This window comes from Falco naumanni, chromosome 2 (genome assembly GCF_017639655.2).
Source record: "Falco naumanni isolate bFalNau1 chromosome 2, bFalNau1.pat, whole genome shotgun sequence".
Classification (NCBI taxonomy): domain Eukaryota; kingdom Metazoa; phylum Chordata; class Aves; order Falconiformes; family Falconidae; genus Falco; species Falco naumanni.
The window spans coordinates 20,336,198-20,350,512 of record NC_054055.1 but is presented as its reverse complement, the minus strand read 5'-3'; the positions used below and the strand labels follow the sequence as shown (position 1 = coordinate 20,350,512).

Here is a 14,315-nt window from a genome sequence, read left to right as displayed (position 1 = left end):
AAGCCTGCAGCTTCCACATGATGAATAGTTTCTTCCCTACTCTGGGAGGAATCTTTCTTGAGAGCTAAATTAAAAAAACATCCCGTCTTCCAGGCAATTCTAAGTCTAATGACAGAGAAGCCAAAGGATGTGGCAAAATTCTTCTGGGACCACCTTGAAAAAGATATTGAATGCCTGGCAGTGGCACTTAGCAGAAACATGGAGGATGCCACAGTGACTGTCCATCTGTTTCTCCAGCACTTGAGCAACAGTACAACAGTTAAAGGTACATTCCATGCAATGGGAGGGTACGAACAGGCTTACCTCAGATTGGTTTTCACATGGCCACTGGAACTGGTGACTCTTATCCCATGACTGTAGCTGTTCTCTACAGATTCCAGTGTCTACTGGGTGAGGGTTCATATTTTGCTTTGCAATTCCTACAGGGCAAAACATGGCCTTCGATATTCTGCTTAGACAAGAAGACCGAAGGAAGTGGGAAACCTGCTTTAAAACACTGACTCAGCCATTCTTCCAGGTATGCGAGGGACTAGTCACTGTGTTTCCAGGGATCCCATATACTATCACTTTGTTGTACAACTATCAACTGCAGAGCCCACACAGGCTCTGATGTGTTGTGATCCAATGAGCTAGGACATTCCCACATGCAATGAACAGGTTCATCACCTCTTTTTTGAGATGCTTTTTGTATGTTGATGCAAATCCCCTTTAAAAAAAATATATGGCTCTTTGCCTTGGAGGACAAGAAATACCCTTTTCTTTTCTTCTTGGGCAATTTTGTTCTTGTCCAAGCTTCATTTTTCATCATGAAGTTTTTGCTGTGTCTTCCCTTTCTTCAGAGCCACCATTATCTTCCCTCGTGAGAAGACTTGTAAATTCTCCCAAACACTTTTGTAACAAAAAGCAGCTCCTAACAACCCTTCAAATTCCACAGGCCTGGGAGCAGAGCCTTACTTCTGTCAAACAGCAGAGGATAAGAGATCCTCAGGGCTCCAACCTGCTCCTACAAATAGCTTATGGTGAGATTCCTCCTTTTGAAGACCAGCCAAACCTTGGACTGATCGGCCTGTCCTACATGTGGAGATTTGAACAGAAGATGTCCATCCAAACCCTGATGCATCTCCTTCAGCAAGAACAACAAGAAGGCAAAGGAAAATGCTATCCTGTTCTTCTGGAGCTCATGTCTAAGGTGTGTTGTAGAAACATTCCTCCTTTTTCAAATCAGAGACAGGCACCATGTGGATTCACCATTGTTGGTGTCAGTGGGGCACTAAGGTGACTCATTTCCCTGGTTTTCCCAGCACAGTGCCCTTCTCCTGAATGCCACACAATGCCAGACACAATCCTGGTTCCTCAGATAAGTGTGTGGATAGCAAAGTCATGTTGCATTTTCCCTTCCAGCTCCAAAACATCCAGTATGTTCAACACTTGCCTGACATTTTCAGTCTGCAGAAAGCTCTGATCCACTTCTTCCAGAACAGCCATGCTGGGGAAACGTACTCAGTACAACAGTTTCTAGAACTTTCAGGTATGACATGGACATATTCTAATCCTAGTAAACTGGCCTCTACTACTCCTCAACACCCACGTGCTCTGCTCTGATGTTATAGCAGGACCTGTGATTTCTGTTGCAAGCTATGAGGGACCAGCAAACACAAGACTGCTCCAAAGGAAGATGAGCCAGAACCTAAGGGTGACCATAGCACAGACCAGGCAGCAATCAGGGTGCAGTCCCGCAGCATCAGGACAAGGCCAGGGTAGTGACAGAACCAGGTTCTGTCAACAGCCCAGTGATCATAGCACAAGGCAAGGAAATTAGTACAGAAGTCATCCCGAAGTCCAGTCAATAAGTTGTGAGACCAGGAGACAGGACTTCTTACAACTCAGGCACTGTTGTGAGCTTACATGTATCTCCTGGGCCCATGCAGAAGGTATGAGGTGGATTCCCCACATCAGGCTGCTCAGGGATAGTAAGGCCTGACACAAGTTCACAGTGTGACTGTCAGTCATCTCCATCTTTATGGCCATCTTTGGGGTTTGAGGGAGAGGCTAGAGAACTCTGAGATACTGGAATGATCTCTGAAACATTGGAACGCATCTTGGGCAGATTGCCTCCCACCCTCAGAGTAGGTATAGCCAGCAGGACTTGAGAAACTTGTAGATTTGTCCTGTTGTTTCACCCATGAATGGGCTACATACACAAGACAAGTTTTTAAGACTGTAGGCAGGTATATTAGCGTGGTGTACGTGAACTGGCATTCCGCACCCCCTGGATGCCAGGTATGGTATAAATGGTATAATATGAGCTAGAAAAAAAGTAACTTTGGTTAAGCTTGGAGCCACAGCTGTGAATGGTAACCAAGGCACAGCCTAACCAGTTTACTGAGCAGCTGTACACTATAAGCTATATCTTTCAGGGAAACTAAACCTTTTTCAGTTATTTTCTCTTGGGAGCATGCATTGACACTGCTGTTTTTCTCCCCGATCTGTGCCTGAAGAGGACCAGCGTTCAACTTTTTGCCGAGCTATAGGGACCATCCAGAAAGTCTGGAGCAATATCAGAATGAAACCACTGTGCTCAGGTATTTTGACTTCCCAGGTATTGTTACTTCCCTTTTCTAAGCCACTGATCAAGGCTGGAATCCATGCCAGTTGCTGAGCTCACTTTATTTTGACCCTCTAGCTGAAAACAAATCTAAAAGCCTTCCAAAATGACAAAACCTAATATAAAAAACCTCAAAAAGCTTTTAACAAAGTCTAGCCAGAGTTTTCCCCTGGGAAGAATTCTTCCTAACACCACATTAGCAGAAGAGAAACCCTCCATTTTGTTACAGATGTCAGAGTCCCCCTGGACCTCTTGCCAAAGGACATCAATGCCAGCACTGCTGTCCTGAAACTCCTCCCAACTCCACTTTCTGTCGGTCACCTTGTGACAAGCCTTCTCATACAGCTCCAGAACAGTTGTGTGGACACAGCTACACAGATCACAAAGGAAAAGCAACGGTACATTTCAAACCATTTCTCTGGAGCAATTCAGGACTTGTCTAGAGCTGCACGTGTCACTGACTGCAAAGTGGCATGAGGTAAGAAACAACCTGCTATCCTTAACAGCAAAGGGTAACTTCATCTCTCCCAGGACCATCTCTGCAGAAGAAGTGAAACCATCTTCAGTGCTGAAGATAACCGAGAATGATCTGATCATTGCAACACTGGCCAACTCCCAGTACGTGATAGATGAAAATGGCACCAAGACAACCCATTTTGACTTCCAGGCATTGCAGCGGCAAGTGATCCAACGCTTTATCAGTGGGAAACCTATCATCAAAGCTCAGGTGAGTTTAGCACGATGCCCTTTCAGCACAAGCCAAATTGCAGTGCTCCAGGCCAGCAGAGGGTGTAGGATTTTACTTCCAGCACCTAGTACTCCCCTCTCCAGAGCTGGAGCAAACACAAATTAAGGTGCTTACACCTTTGGCAGCCCACCACTCCATATCTATCTGCATTCCACGGATTTTAACAGTTGTGTGGTCAAAAAAATTCTGTGCTCAGCAAATCTTGTTGCTATGAAAGGCACTGTGAGCTTTTCTATTCAAAGCCTGCAGGGGAGGTTGGCCTGGATTTTCTTATAAACAAGGAGTCAGATACAGTCTAAAAAGACTCAAGAGAGTTGAGTTCCTGGGCATAGTATAGGGCTGGAGTCTAATGTGAGTCTCTGAACTGTATCAGAGAAGCCAGACTTCTTCCATGCTATTCATCTTCACTTATCCACATTAGCCTTTGGCTTTTCTCTGGAAGCTCTCAAGGGACAAGAACTGCAAATAATTATTCCCATCTGAAAAGGTGGGCCAGAGATACGTACCTCAAAAATTAAGGCTTGCAAGACAGCAATGTATTTAGGTACCTAAGTCCTTTCAGCCCCTTAAAAAACTTCCCATAACTCTCAGGCAGTTATGTAAACTTCACCTGAGGTTCTCCTATGACTGCTGGTTGCCCCAGCTATTTCCTATGTCAGAGGAAGCGCCTACTGGGTGTTTGGATGTGTGAAATGTGAAAATCTGGCCACAAGAAAGTGGGAAAAAGGGATTCAAGGGTATTATAACATGGCTGTCACATAGTCATTCAGGTCTACATCCTTGTCCAGAAATAGAGTAAGATAAGCAGAAAAACTGACATACAGTCACACAGAAACTGAAATAGTTTGGCTGGAGGGACCTTGGGATGTTTCTGGTCCAATTGTTTTCTCCAAATAAGGCTAACTTCAAAGCAAAAGCAGATTGCTCAGGGTGTTGTACAGTTGGATTTTGGAAATCTCCAAAGACAGAGATTCACCACCTCTCTACCTCTCTGTTCTGATGTTTTAACGTCCTCACCATGAAAATGTTTTCTGCATGCTTAAGTAGGAGATCCCTGGCTGCCCCTTGTCCTTATTGTCTTCACTGCAATCCCTCTGTTAGTAGTGGATAAGCAACTAGCATCTCCCCATAGAGTTCTGTTTTACAGGGTGAACAATCCCCTGCATTCTGTTCTGCAGCCCCTCAATCATCTTTTTTGTCTCTGACGGACTCACTTCAATTTTTCAATTACTTTTGTACCGAAGAATCACAAATTTGAAACAGTACTCAAGCATAATCTGGTAGATGATGAATAGATCGGAAAAATCATTTCTTTTGTCCTGCTGGCCACACTCCTACTAATATAACCTGGTGGGCACGTGACTTTTTTCACCATAAATGGACACTGCTGACTCCTGTTCAACCTGTCCACCAGGACACACAGGTCTTTTCTGCAAAGCTGCTCCAAAGCTGGTCTGCTCTCAGCCTGTGCTGTTGCACATGATTGTTCCATCCCAGATGCAGGATTTTGTATTTGTCTTTGTTGAACTTCATGAGGTTCCTGTTGGCCCATTTCTCCAAAATGTTGAGAACCCTCTAAATGGCAGCCATGCCCTCTAGCATATCAGCCCCTTTCCTCAATTTGGTATCATCCACAAACTTGCTGAAATCTCATGTCAGTTATTGCTGAAGTATCTTAACAACATCAGCCAGCTCCCTCAGCACCATCGGATGCATTTGTCTGGTTCCATGGGCCTGTGTATATCCAGCTACACTGGGTCTGGCTGAGATGGAGTTAATTTTCATCATAGCAGCTCATATGGTGCTGTGTTTTAGATTTGTGACCAAAACGTGCTGATAACACACCAATGATTCAACTATTGCTGAGCTGTATTTGCACAGCATCAAAAGCCTTCTCCATTTCTCATTCTGCTCCCCCTCAGTGAATAGATTGGAGATGTGCAAAAGGTTGGGAGGGGCCACAGCCAGGCAGATGACCCAAACTAACCAAAGAATTATTCCATGGCAAATAACGTCATGCTCAGCAATAAAATGGAGACAAAGGGGTTTTAGAGAGGTTCATCAGTCTACCCATGGGAGGTGGTGAGCGATTTCCTTTAATATAACTTGTTTCTCACTTTTATTTTTATTTTCCTTTTTTGCTGTCCCACTGGGGGTAAGGAATGGAGGGAAGTGAGTGAGGAGCTCTGTGGTACTTGGGTGCCACAACAGCAACTTATCTCAGTAGTCCCTAATTTGTTCCTCTTTTTTTTGTGACATGCCTTTAAACTTTGCCATTAAACACAGAGGGCTGAAACCAGACATTTAAAGTAAAAAACGAGGCAAAGGAAGCACCAAGTATCTCAATGAGTACCTTTTCCATGCCCTTTGTCAGTAGGTCCCATTCCTTGTTGAGCAGTGGACCTAGTTTTTATCTGGTTTTCCTTTTGCTAATGACATAGTGATGTAGAAGCCATTCTTGGTGGCCTTCACATCCCTCAGCAATTTCAGCTCCCGATGAGCTTTGTCTTTCCTAATTCCACCCTTGCATGCCCAAGTAGTGTCTCTATATTCCACTTGGGTAGCCCCTCCCTGCTTTTGCCTCCACTATACCTCCTATGCTAGGCTGTCACTGCCACTGGCCCTGCAGCCCAAGGCATGGGTAGCTGTGTCCTACTGCATGGTCACAAGTTTCCAGTTTGGCCTGTGCCAAGTGATACTTCAAAGCCATTCATTTGCTTTCCAGACCGCTCCATCCTTTGCACTGAACAGCATGAAGACTGTGCAGCACACAAAAATGAAAGTGAGAGAACAGCTGGCACAGGTACAAAAAGAGCTTACAATTTTTTCCATCCAAGCTTTCCTCTGCCTTGTAATACTTATTAATAAGCCACCCCAAGGGACAGAGAGCTCAACAAAGAATATGGCACCTGCAGGATGTGTAAAAAGGTCTGAGTCCAAACCAGACAGATGGCTGGAGCCTCATAAGGAGCCAATTTTCTTTGCTGGCTCTAAAGGGAATCCAGGCAGCTCAGGTGGAGTTATCTGTACAAGTGTCTAAACCAAAGGGATATGGTGACCACAGCACACCATGCACTGGCATGGTGGATCAGTACAAGTACCAGCTTCAAGGTTATTGTTCCTGCTTACAACTATGCTGGGGAACCCATGTCCTTGTACAGCCTGTGTCTTTCCCACGTAAACACTGGACATCACCCAGGTGTACCTAACTCTCCCTTTGATAAGAGGGCAGAACTAGTACCAAAGTTTATACCGTCACTTTGCTGTACAGACACACTTGTCGGACCCAGACTTCACGTGTCAGAGTCACAGTCTGGCTATATTTCTCCTGATAGGAATCTCTAAGTGTGAACCAGCTGAAACAGATCATGGAAGAAGCCCGATCAGTGAATGCTATTTCCCAAACACTTGCCACCTTAAAAGTGGCTGCCGAGTTCCTGGCCGTGACCGGTGAGGACCCAAAGCGTCAGTTGTCTGAGTATGTAAAAAATGAGCTGAAGATGGATGCAGGTGTAGAACAGTTCAGAGACATGCCGGTAAGCAAGGCGCTTTGCTTGTACTGAATCAGAAACTGGATTAATGTTTCCATCCTTCATACCCTCCCCTAAGAATTAAGACACCACCTTTTAAGTCACTTTTTTGTGAATTAACCCAGAACATGGCCAATGGAGGCTTTCTGACAAGCAGGAACTGGTTGACTAGTTGTCCATCTGTTTTCTCCTCCTCCAGGTGGTACTGAACACTCAGCTGAAGCACATCCTGTCTCTGTGGCAGACATTGTCAGCAAAGAGATCTGTGCTGTTGGTGCAGATGAATCAGGTGAAAGAGAGAGCTCAGTTCACAAAACTGTCCACAAGAGCTAGGGGAAGGGAGAGAAATTTTTACAAAGATGATTTTCTGTGGAAAACTTTGGAAATGGGTAGGGAAATATCAGGAATATTTTGTGGGTTTTGTATCTTTCTATTCAGCAGTCTTATGTGACTTACATTACATAAGACCCTTGGAAAACGGTCGCCCACAAGATTCTGTGCTAGAAGCAGTGGTGCTTTCTGGCATGGGTCACATCAGCAGCCGGTGCTGTGGTCTCTGGTGTCCCTGGCATAAGAGTCAGGAACAAAGAGGGTTCCAGTTCCACCTCTTCCATCAGTTGTAGCCCCGAGATGGTCTTTGCAGGGAGTCCCTGGCCATCGTCTTGCTGATGTTGTCTGTCATTGCAGAATCCCTTCTGCCTGGTTCCTGAGCAGTACCATGAGGAGTTGAGTGCAGAGATGGAGAAGGCTCTGACTACTGCACTCTCGACAGTGAACCTGGACTTGTTCCTCGTTGAGCTCCATGAGATGATCGTTGTGTCTCTGGATAGCTTTAATCCACAGTGGGAGTAAGAGCAGATTTTTCTTGGTTTGTTCCTGAGGTAGATACCAACTCCTTAGACCCAAATGAAAGGTGTCTTGAAGTCCTTTTTAAGGTGGGCTCTTGAAACTTGCCAGAGGGAAGGGCCATGCCTTCCAAAAGTGGGAGTTACTGCAGCTGTGATGAGCACCATCAGGTTTTTTTGTGATGCCCAAGTAAAGAGAAGTGGGAGTAAAATACATCAGAAACCCCAGTACTTTCAATTCATCTGGCATGTCATGGGGAAGCAAAAGAACCACTAAAAATCATATGGTCATGGAGACTGAGATTGGGGGTGCCCTCTGGAAGTCTGTAGTCTACCCTTTTGATTCAGGAAGGTCTGAGTTCAAAGCTACAGCAGACTGTTCAAGGACTTGTCCAGTTGTGTCATTGTGTCCTCTGCATTGTCCCAGGGCTGCATCACCCATGTGAAGAATTTTTTTTTTTTTTTTTTTTTGCATTTAGTGAGGATTTCCACTGTTGTATGTTGTGTTTGTTAATTCCTGTCTTTTCACTGGGCAGTTCAAGAAGAGTCTGGCTTAATCTTCTTGCAACCTTCCCACTACGTTCTTAAAGATGCATTTAGAGTTTCCCTTTACCTTCTCTGAAGACTGAATAACCCAGTTCTCTACCTTCTCTTCATATGTTCTGTGCTCCAGACCTCTAATCCTACTGGTTGCACTCTGCTGAACTCACTTTAAAAGATCAATGTTTTTCTTGCACTTGGAGCACAATATCAGGCACAATCCTCCAGATGGGATTTCACAGAAGAGAAAAATTAACCGACTAGCTACATTCTTGTTCATGCAGTTCAGTGTGTGTTTGGCCTGGGGAGAAAAAAAAAAGAGGGATCATGTAAGGGAACAAAAAAGGTGCCCCCTATACAAGACCACTGAGAAACCCTAATGTGAGCATACGGCCACACCACCTCCCTTTCCCTGTTTCTTGCATGAGGAAGGTTTCCTAATGCCACAGTGACAACATGACAGACCCCATGAAGGAGGGAGCTGGGCATATATCGAGATGAGTGCAGATAGGTTTGGCATGCTGTGTTATACCTGAGATGGGAGAGGCAGCCAGCGAAGCCAAGAGAGCTCAGCTTTGAGGAGGCCACAGCCTATGGGTTCTGTTGACAATGTTGACCAACAGTTGCCCACATTGTTGTCTGATACCACTGGAGATATCCCAGAGAACACTGCCCAGGTTCCAGCTGCAAGGCCATCTAGGTGTACCAGTGCAGAATGGCATTGACTGCTGGCATTGCCTGCCACGGTCAGGGCATTTGGAAACCCAGCAGTCTTTCAGACACTTAAAATTATGATCTGTCTCACCCACAGGCTAAAAGAAACTTTCAGACTGTTCCTGGAAGACAGGCAAGGTGATGACTCCATTGCAAACCTGACAGGCACTTTGAGTCCAAACCTGCTACTGAAGGATGTTGTTTCCGTCTGGAAGACAGCTGTGAGGACCAGCAAACTTCATAGCTCTATTTACATCCAGGAATGACCAACCTAACTCTGGCTAACTCCTCCAGGAATTTACTCACCTGCAGCTTCTCCAACCCAGTTTTCAGCACCCTGAGTGCCTTAATTGTCCTGACAGACCTCATGCAGGATTTCCACCCACACACCCACTGTCCACTGGTCCAGGAGCTCTACTTAATCTCAGCCCTGGGCCTTCTGTCCCCTCCTCAGCTATTTTGTAGGTGCACTGGTGTCCAGCCTTGACAATCCTGATTTGCTCCCTAGTCTTCCTGCATTGACCTTGGACCTGTCTCATCACCTCACCTTGTTCGGTGATCACTGGGCAGTCAATAGAACCTGGTTCTGCCCATGTTCTGTGGAACTGTGCCAGGTTGGTGGGGACACTGTCCTGCTTCTGCCTGGGTCACCCTCTTCCCCCAGCTCACTTTCCTGTGTGGGACAGCCCCATGCCTGCTGCTCCCTGACAAAAATTTCCCCATAAACCATTCAGTTTGTTGTCAATTTATTGCATTTAAGTTTCAGAGCAGGTTACCAAAAAAAAAAATCCAATCAACTGGAAAGGGGTAGGGAAAGGGAATCTCATTTTAATGCTTAGTACTGTGTTTGTGCTTTTTCCTAATAGCTTTGATAGCATATTCAAGGCAGCAAAAGCAATGTAAGCAAAAATACACCTAGAAATAAAAGGAAAAGCGAGAAACCTACAGCAGCTGCAGCACTGCAGAATGGATCAGCAGTGGTACATCCACAGTAATGATGCACTTCACAGCTGTGGTGAAGAGCCATATTTTATACCCATATCTGGGGACTCTTCACTTTGAAAGAGATTATAAGTCACCCTTTCAGCTGGCCCAGATCAGGTCTTCAGGTCATCCTGACCCAGTAGTACATGTTGTGCTTCCTTATTGGTCCCAACTGTGTTTTCTTTGGTATCCCCAAAATTAATCCCAGTTCCCAAGACTGAATTCCTCTGGTGATGAGTGATTGACAGTAGGTGAGTAATTTATAGTCCTGGGGCTACGAATATCGTCTTGTGCCTGTATTTTCAAGGCCTCTGCTCTTACCCTATGTCTGTACTCCTCTTTGCATTTTTATTCTAGGGTCATACATATTTTATTCTGCATATAGTAACTACTTTTTACTAGTGTTAGTCACTATATATCTGTGTGTGTACATATATATATACACACAAAAATATAGATGTGTATGTATATATGCATGCATATGTTTATATATATAAATATATATACACATGTGCACACACAAAAACTATTGCCATGGTAGAATACACAACCGTACAGCACAGGCTGTAAAGCTCAGACAAGTTTAGGTGCTATAAGCTCATGGAGCAAGGAAAGGACAGGTCCTTCTACTGGTGCAAAGCAAAACCTGGGCTTCCACTTCTCCCCTCTGCAACTTAGCAGTTGAGCAGCAAAATGTAGAATAACTGGCTCATCTCCTTTCACGAAGCCAGCGGAGGATGACACAGGGAGATGAGCCAGGCTTCTGTGGATATAAACAGGCTGGGCTCTCCCACAGTGATGTCTTCTTGGAGTAGCTCTGTAGAGACTTGGATGTGAGGTCTGCTATAGGTCTGGGGATTGAGAGCCAGGGGCCCTGCTCTAGGCTCCAAAACTGGCCAAGACCTCTGATGGGAACTGGAAGCGTGTTGAAAACTGTTCCAGTACAGAGATAGGATGTAAGAACAAAATGCACAAATATAATTGTTGTGGTATGCAAACCGTGCACCTGAGATGAGAAACAGACTTTGCTTAATCAGCATAGGTAGGTAAGGCTAAAATGCAGTAATTCTGCCCCCCCCAAAAAAAAAAAAAAAGTAAATCAAATGCTACCAGTGTGGACCACACAGTCAGAAGGGAGTATTGTAACGTAAGATATCCTTCATCTAAAGAATTGTATCGGTAATACCATAATAGGCCTAAAATGGCCAAGTGACAGTGTCAGAAACCCTGGATTTGTGTATGAATGTAGCAGAGTTGAGACTAATGACTGATTAAGCTTAGACTGTTTATTTGGGAGGAGTCAGAAGGGCAAAAAAGAGGTGCAAGGGAGGCAAAAATGTGGATTCAGGAAAAGGGCAAAAAGGAGCAATGAGGTTTAAGATTGGGTAGAGAATAAAGAAGGGTGAGAAGCTTCTGATGGAAGGAGTGCAGATGCTGAAGCTGAGCTGTGGACCCAACACCACTGGAGATGCTGGAGGGAACCCCCCTTGGAGAACATGCTGGTGTCTCCACCAGGCTGGTCCACAAGACTTGGTGTGAGAGGGTGCAGTAAAGATGCATAAACTTATAAGGAAGGATAGACTTGTTACCTAAATGCAGGCAGAAAGGCAATAGACTTGCAGGTTAAAAAGTGCTTGATTTGTAAGATTTCTTGGGAGTAATATAATTATGTATCAGTACTAATAGTAATAATAAGCAATAGGTTAATCACTCTGTATTACTTGCAGTGACACAAATGTGAATTATGCTACTAAAAAGGGGTGCATTTATAAGGTAGTTAAGGTATTAAAAGATTTGTAGATGTGTGTTTTGCTTAATTAATAAACATCATTACCATTTCAGTCCACTACCTCACAAGCCTCCAATTGAAAGGACAAAAGTTGGGCTTAGAGAGTAGCTGCTTTTCCACCCTTGGGAAGAACAGAAGACAAGGAAATGTGATTGAGACACACAGTGGACCTTCTCTCAGCAAAAAAGGGCTTTTAATAGGTCTAAGGAGGTGTAAACCCTTCACAGGGATTTCTAAGGGCCTATGGCCACAGATATCCTGTGGCATAGCAGAGCGAACAGGGGTGATAGGAGCTGCTCATCACTGAGATGCGATGGGGAGAGATGGGGAGAGAGGATGTCCCCATATCTGAAAAAGGCCGTAGTAGGGCCATACCTGCCCCTCTGCCTTTTTCTTCAACACAAAAGGTTTGGAGTGGAGAGCACAGCGGGTGGTGGGGAAGCCAGCATTTGGACTGAAGTGCTCCCCAGACTATGTCTTTGGTATTTAGCCAGCCATTTCACCCTCTACTTGAATGGGAAACTCCTTTTCCATTCCCTTCCAGCACAAGGTCTCCCACATTGGCCAGAATTTCCTTGGATGAACCTTGGTGAAGACAAAGACTGACCATACCACATAATGTTGCCCAGACAGCAAGCTGATGGCATCTCCATCCTTGGAGTCATTGAATGCTCCGTTGGCCATAGCCAGTACAAGCCACACTCAGCTGTTGGAGGCCATCAGGGCAACCTGGGATGGGGCTGAGTTCTTCACCTTCATCCATCCATCCATCCATGGCTTTATGCAGAGCTGTCACAGATCCCTGAAGTGCTGCAAGTACTGCAGGGTGCAGGTCAAGGTGTTCCAGGACAAAATGACAGACTGGGAAACAGATGAGCCTTGGCCACCACCTATTTCAAGGCCTTTCTTTGCAACCAGGTGTGGGTTGAGGAGGAAGAGGAAGAAGAGGGGAGGATGGAAATTTATATCATCTGTCAGAATCCACTCAAGAGGAAACTAAATTCTTCCGATCTCACCCTAGGCAGACAAGCTTGGTTTTACCAATACATCAAAACTTCCAGATTTCACTTTGTGACACATTCACAGCAAAACAAAAAGCCATAAATCACAGAGCAGTGGGATGATTGATTTAACTTAATAAAGACAAACAGTAGGAGGAGAAAGTAAATCATACAGATGGGCTTGATTTATGGCTACAAAAGTGATGTACCAGCCTATATACACAGATGAAACTGTCTCCAGCAGTAGCTGGGGATGTAAACTTCTGTCTGCAATCCCAGTCATCGCCTTCTTATCCCCTTGGGGCCAATGGCCTGAGCCCAAGGCCCCAAAGCCCAGCTCTGACACAGCCCTCCTGGCTGCGCAGCTGCAGCTCAGGCTGCTGCCGAGTGTTGCGCATTTGTCAGGAGGAGCCACGAGACATGGGTAGAGCAGAGCCAGGAAAGGGGACACGGTGACACCACAGGCACATAGGTAACGTGGTTGAGGTGGCATCACTACCAGCTTAAGTGTTCATAAGAAAAACCCATCACGGGAAGGTATAAAACCCCGAAGAAGCTAACAGGGACCTGAAATAAGGAAACTCATCACCACTGAGGATGTGCCCTGGGGCTGCAGAGACCAACTCTTCTCGCTCCGAGGTGGTGCCTGTGCAGCTGGCAAAGGCGCCGGTGCTGTACGGGGGCAGTGAGCTGCCTGTGCTCGGCTGGGCAGCTCGTTAAGCCCCGGCTATCCTGTGTGTGTAGCCAGCAAATACTAGCTTTGTGCTTTGGAGCTGTGTGTGTCCTTGCAGCACCTCCTTGCACATGCTGAAGGGTGCCCAAACAGAGTGACCCTGGGGGGAGGCTCAGATCTCACTGGGGCTCCTGTACTAAGCACCACAAGCGAGACACAAATGAAGACTGCTTGCAGGGGGAAAGACAGACTCTCTCTTTTGGCATGCTGTGTTATACATACACATATACATACACGTATGCGTATGCGTATACATATACATATACATATACATAAACACATCAAAAAGTGAAGTTTAGGATCTGGGTCACGCAGTATGAGCCCAGCCATGGCAGCCGGTTAACTGCACAGGCAAAAGTGTCCCGGGGGAGGCAAGAAAAGCATTTACAGTCTGCTAGGAGCTCACCCAAGTCAAGACTTATTAATGTTGCTGGCTATGGGCTTTGTGGAAAGTTGCAGCTACGTTGACTAGTCCACTAAAAGTGGTAAAGTGAGGACCTGGAGAGAAAATTGCAGGTCTAGAAAAGGGGAAAATGGAATTAAAATAGGGAACTGAATTGCTGAAGGAACTGAGGCAGAAACACGTGTGCCTCTGCAGCAAAGATCTTGCCATCCACACCGGTGTGGGGTGAAGCCAGGCAGGATGGGATGGAGCTTACAAGACCTAACACAGCAGAAACTTGAGACCAGCATCCAGATCAGCAACAAGCACCTGTGAGGACAATGGCAAGAGAGACTCAGCATTTGCCAGAGGATGACTGAGTGTTTGGAAGAGCCATGCAGCAGCAGGCTGTGGCTGCAACCCTCCGAGAGGGATTCCTGGGTG

At 45.6% G+C, this 14,315-nt stretch overlaps 1 protein-coding gene across 3 annotated transcripts in view; it reads left to right on the top strand.

Moving 5' to 3' along the window:
- The window catches only part of LOC121083296 (E3 ubiquitin-protein ligase rnf213-alpha-like), a 64,388-nt gene extending 53,057 nt beyond the window's left edge, over positions 1 to 11,331 (top strand). For all 3 annotated transcript variants that reach the window (XM_040583536.1, XM_040583535.1, XM_040583534.1), the window contains 12 exons: positions 94 to 265; positions 426 to 517; positions 935 to 1,189; positions 1,402 to 1,528; positions 2,499 to 2,582; positions 2,835 to 3,003; positions 3,137 to 3,332; positions 6,079 to 6,156; positions 6,689 to 6,889; positions 7,083 to 7,172; positions 7,571 to 7,731; positions 9,080 to 11,331. In XM_040583536.1, coding sequence (XP_040439470.1) covers positions 94 to 265; positions 426 to 517; positions 935 to 1,189; positions 1,402 to 1,528; positions 2,499 to 2,582; positions 2,835 to 3,003; positions 3,137 to 3,332; positions 6,079 to 6,156; positions 6,689 to 6,889; positions 7,083 to 7,172; positions 7,571 to 7,731; positions 9,080 to 9,248 — 1,794 coding nt within the window. In that variant the 3' untranslated portion in view covers positions 9,249 to 11,331. The remainder of the gene's footprint in view (positions 1 to 93; positions 266 to 425; positions 518 to 934; positions 1,190 to 1,401; positions 1,529 to 2,498; positions 2,583 to 2,834; positions 3,004 to 3,136; positions 3,333 to 6,078; positions 6,157 to 6,688; positions 6,890 to 7,082; positions 7,173 to 7,570; positions 7,732 to 9,079) is intronic.
- Positions 11,332 to 14,315: the final 2,984 nt, after the last annotated feature.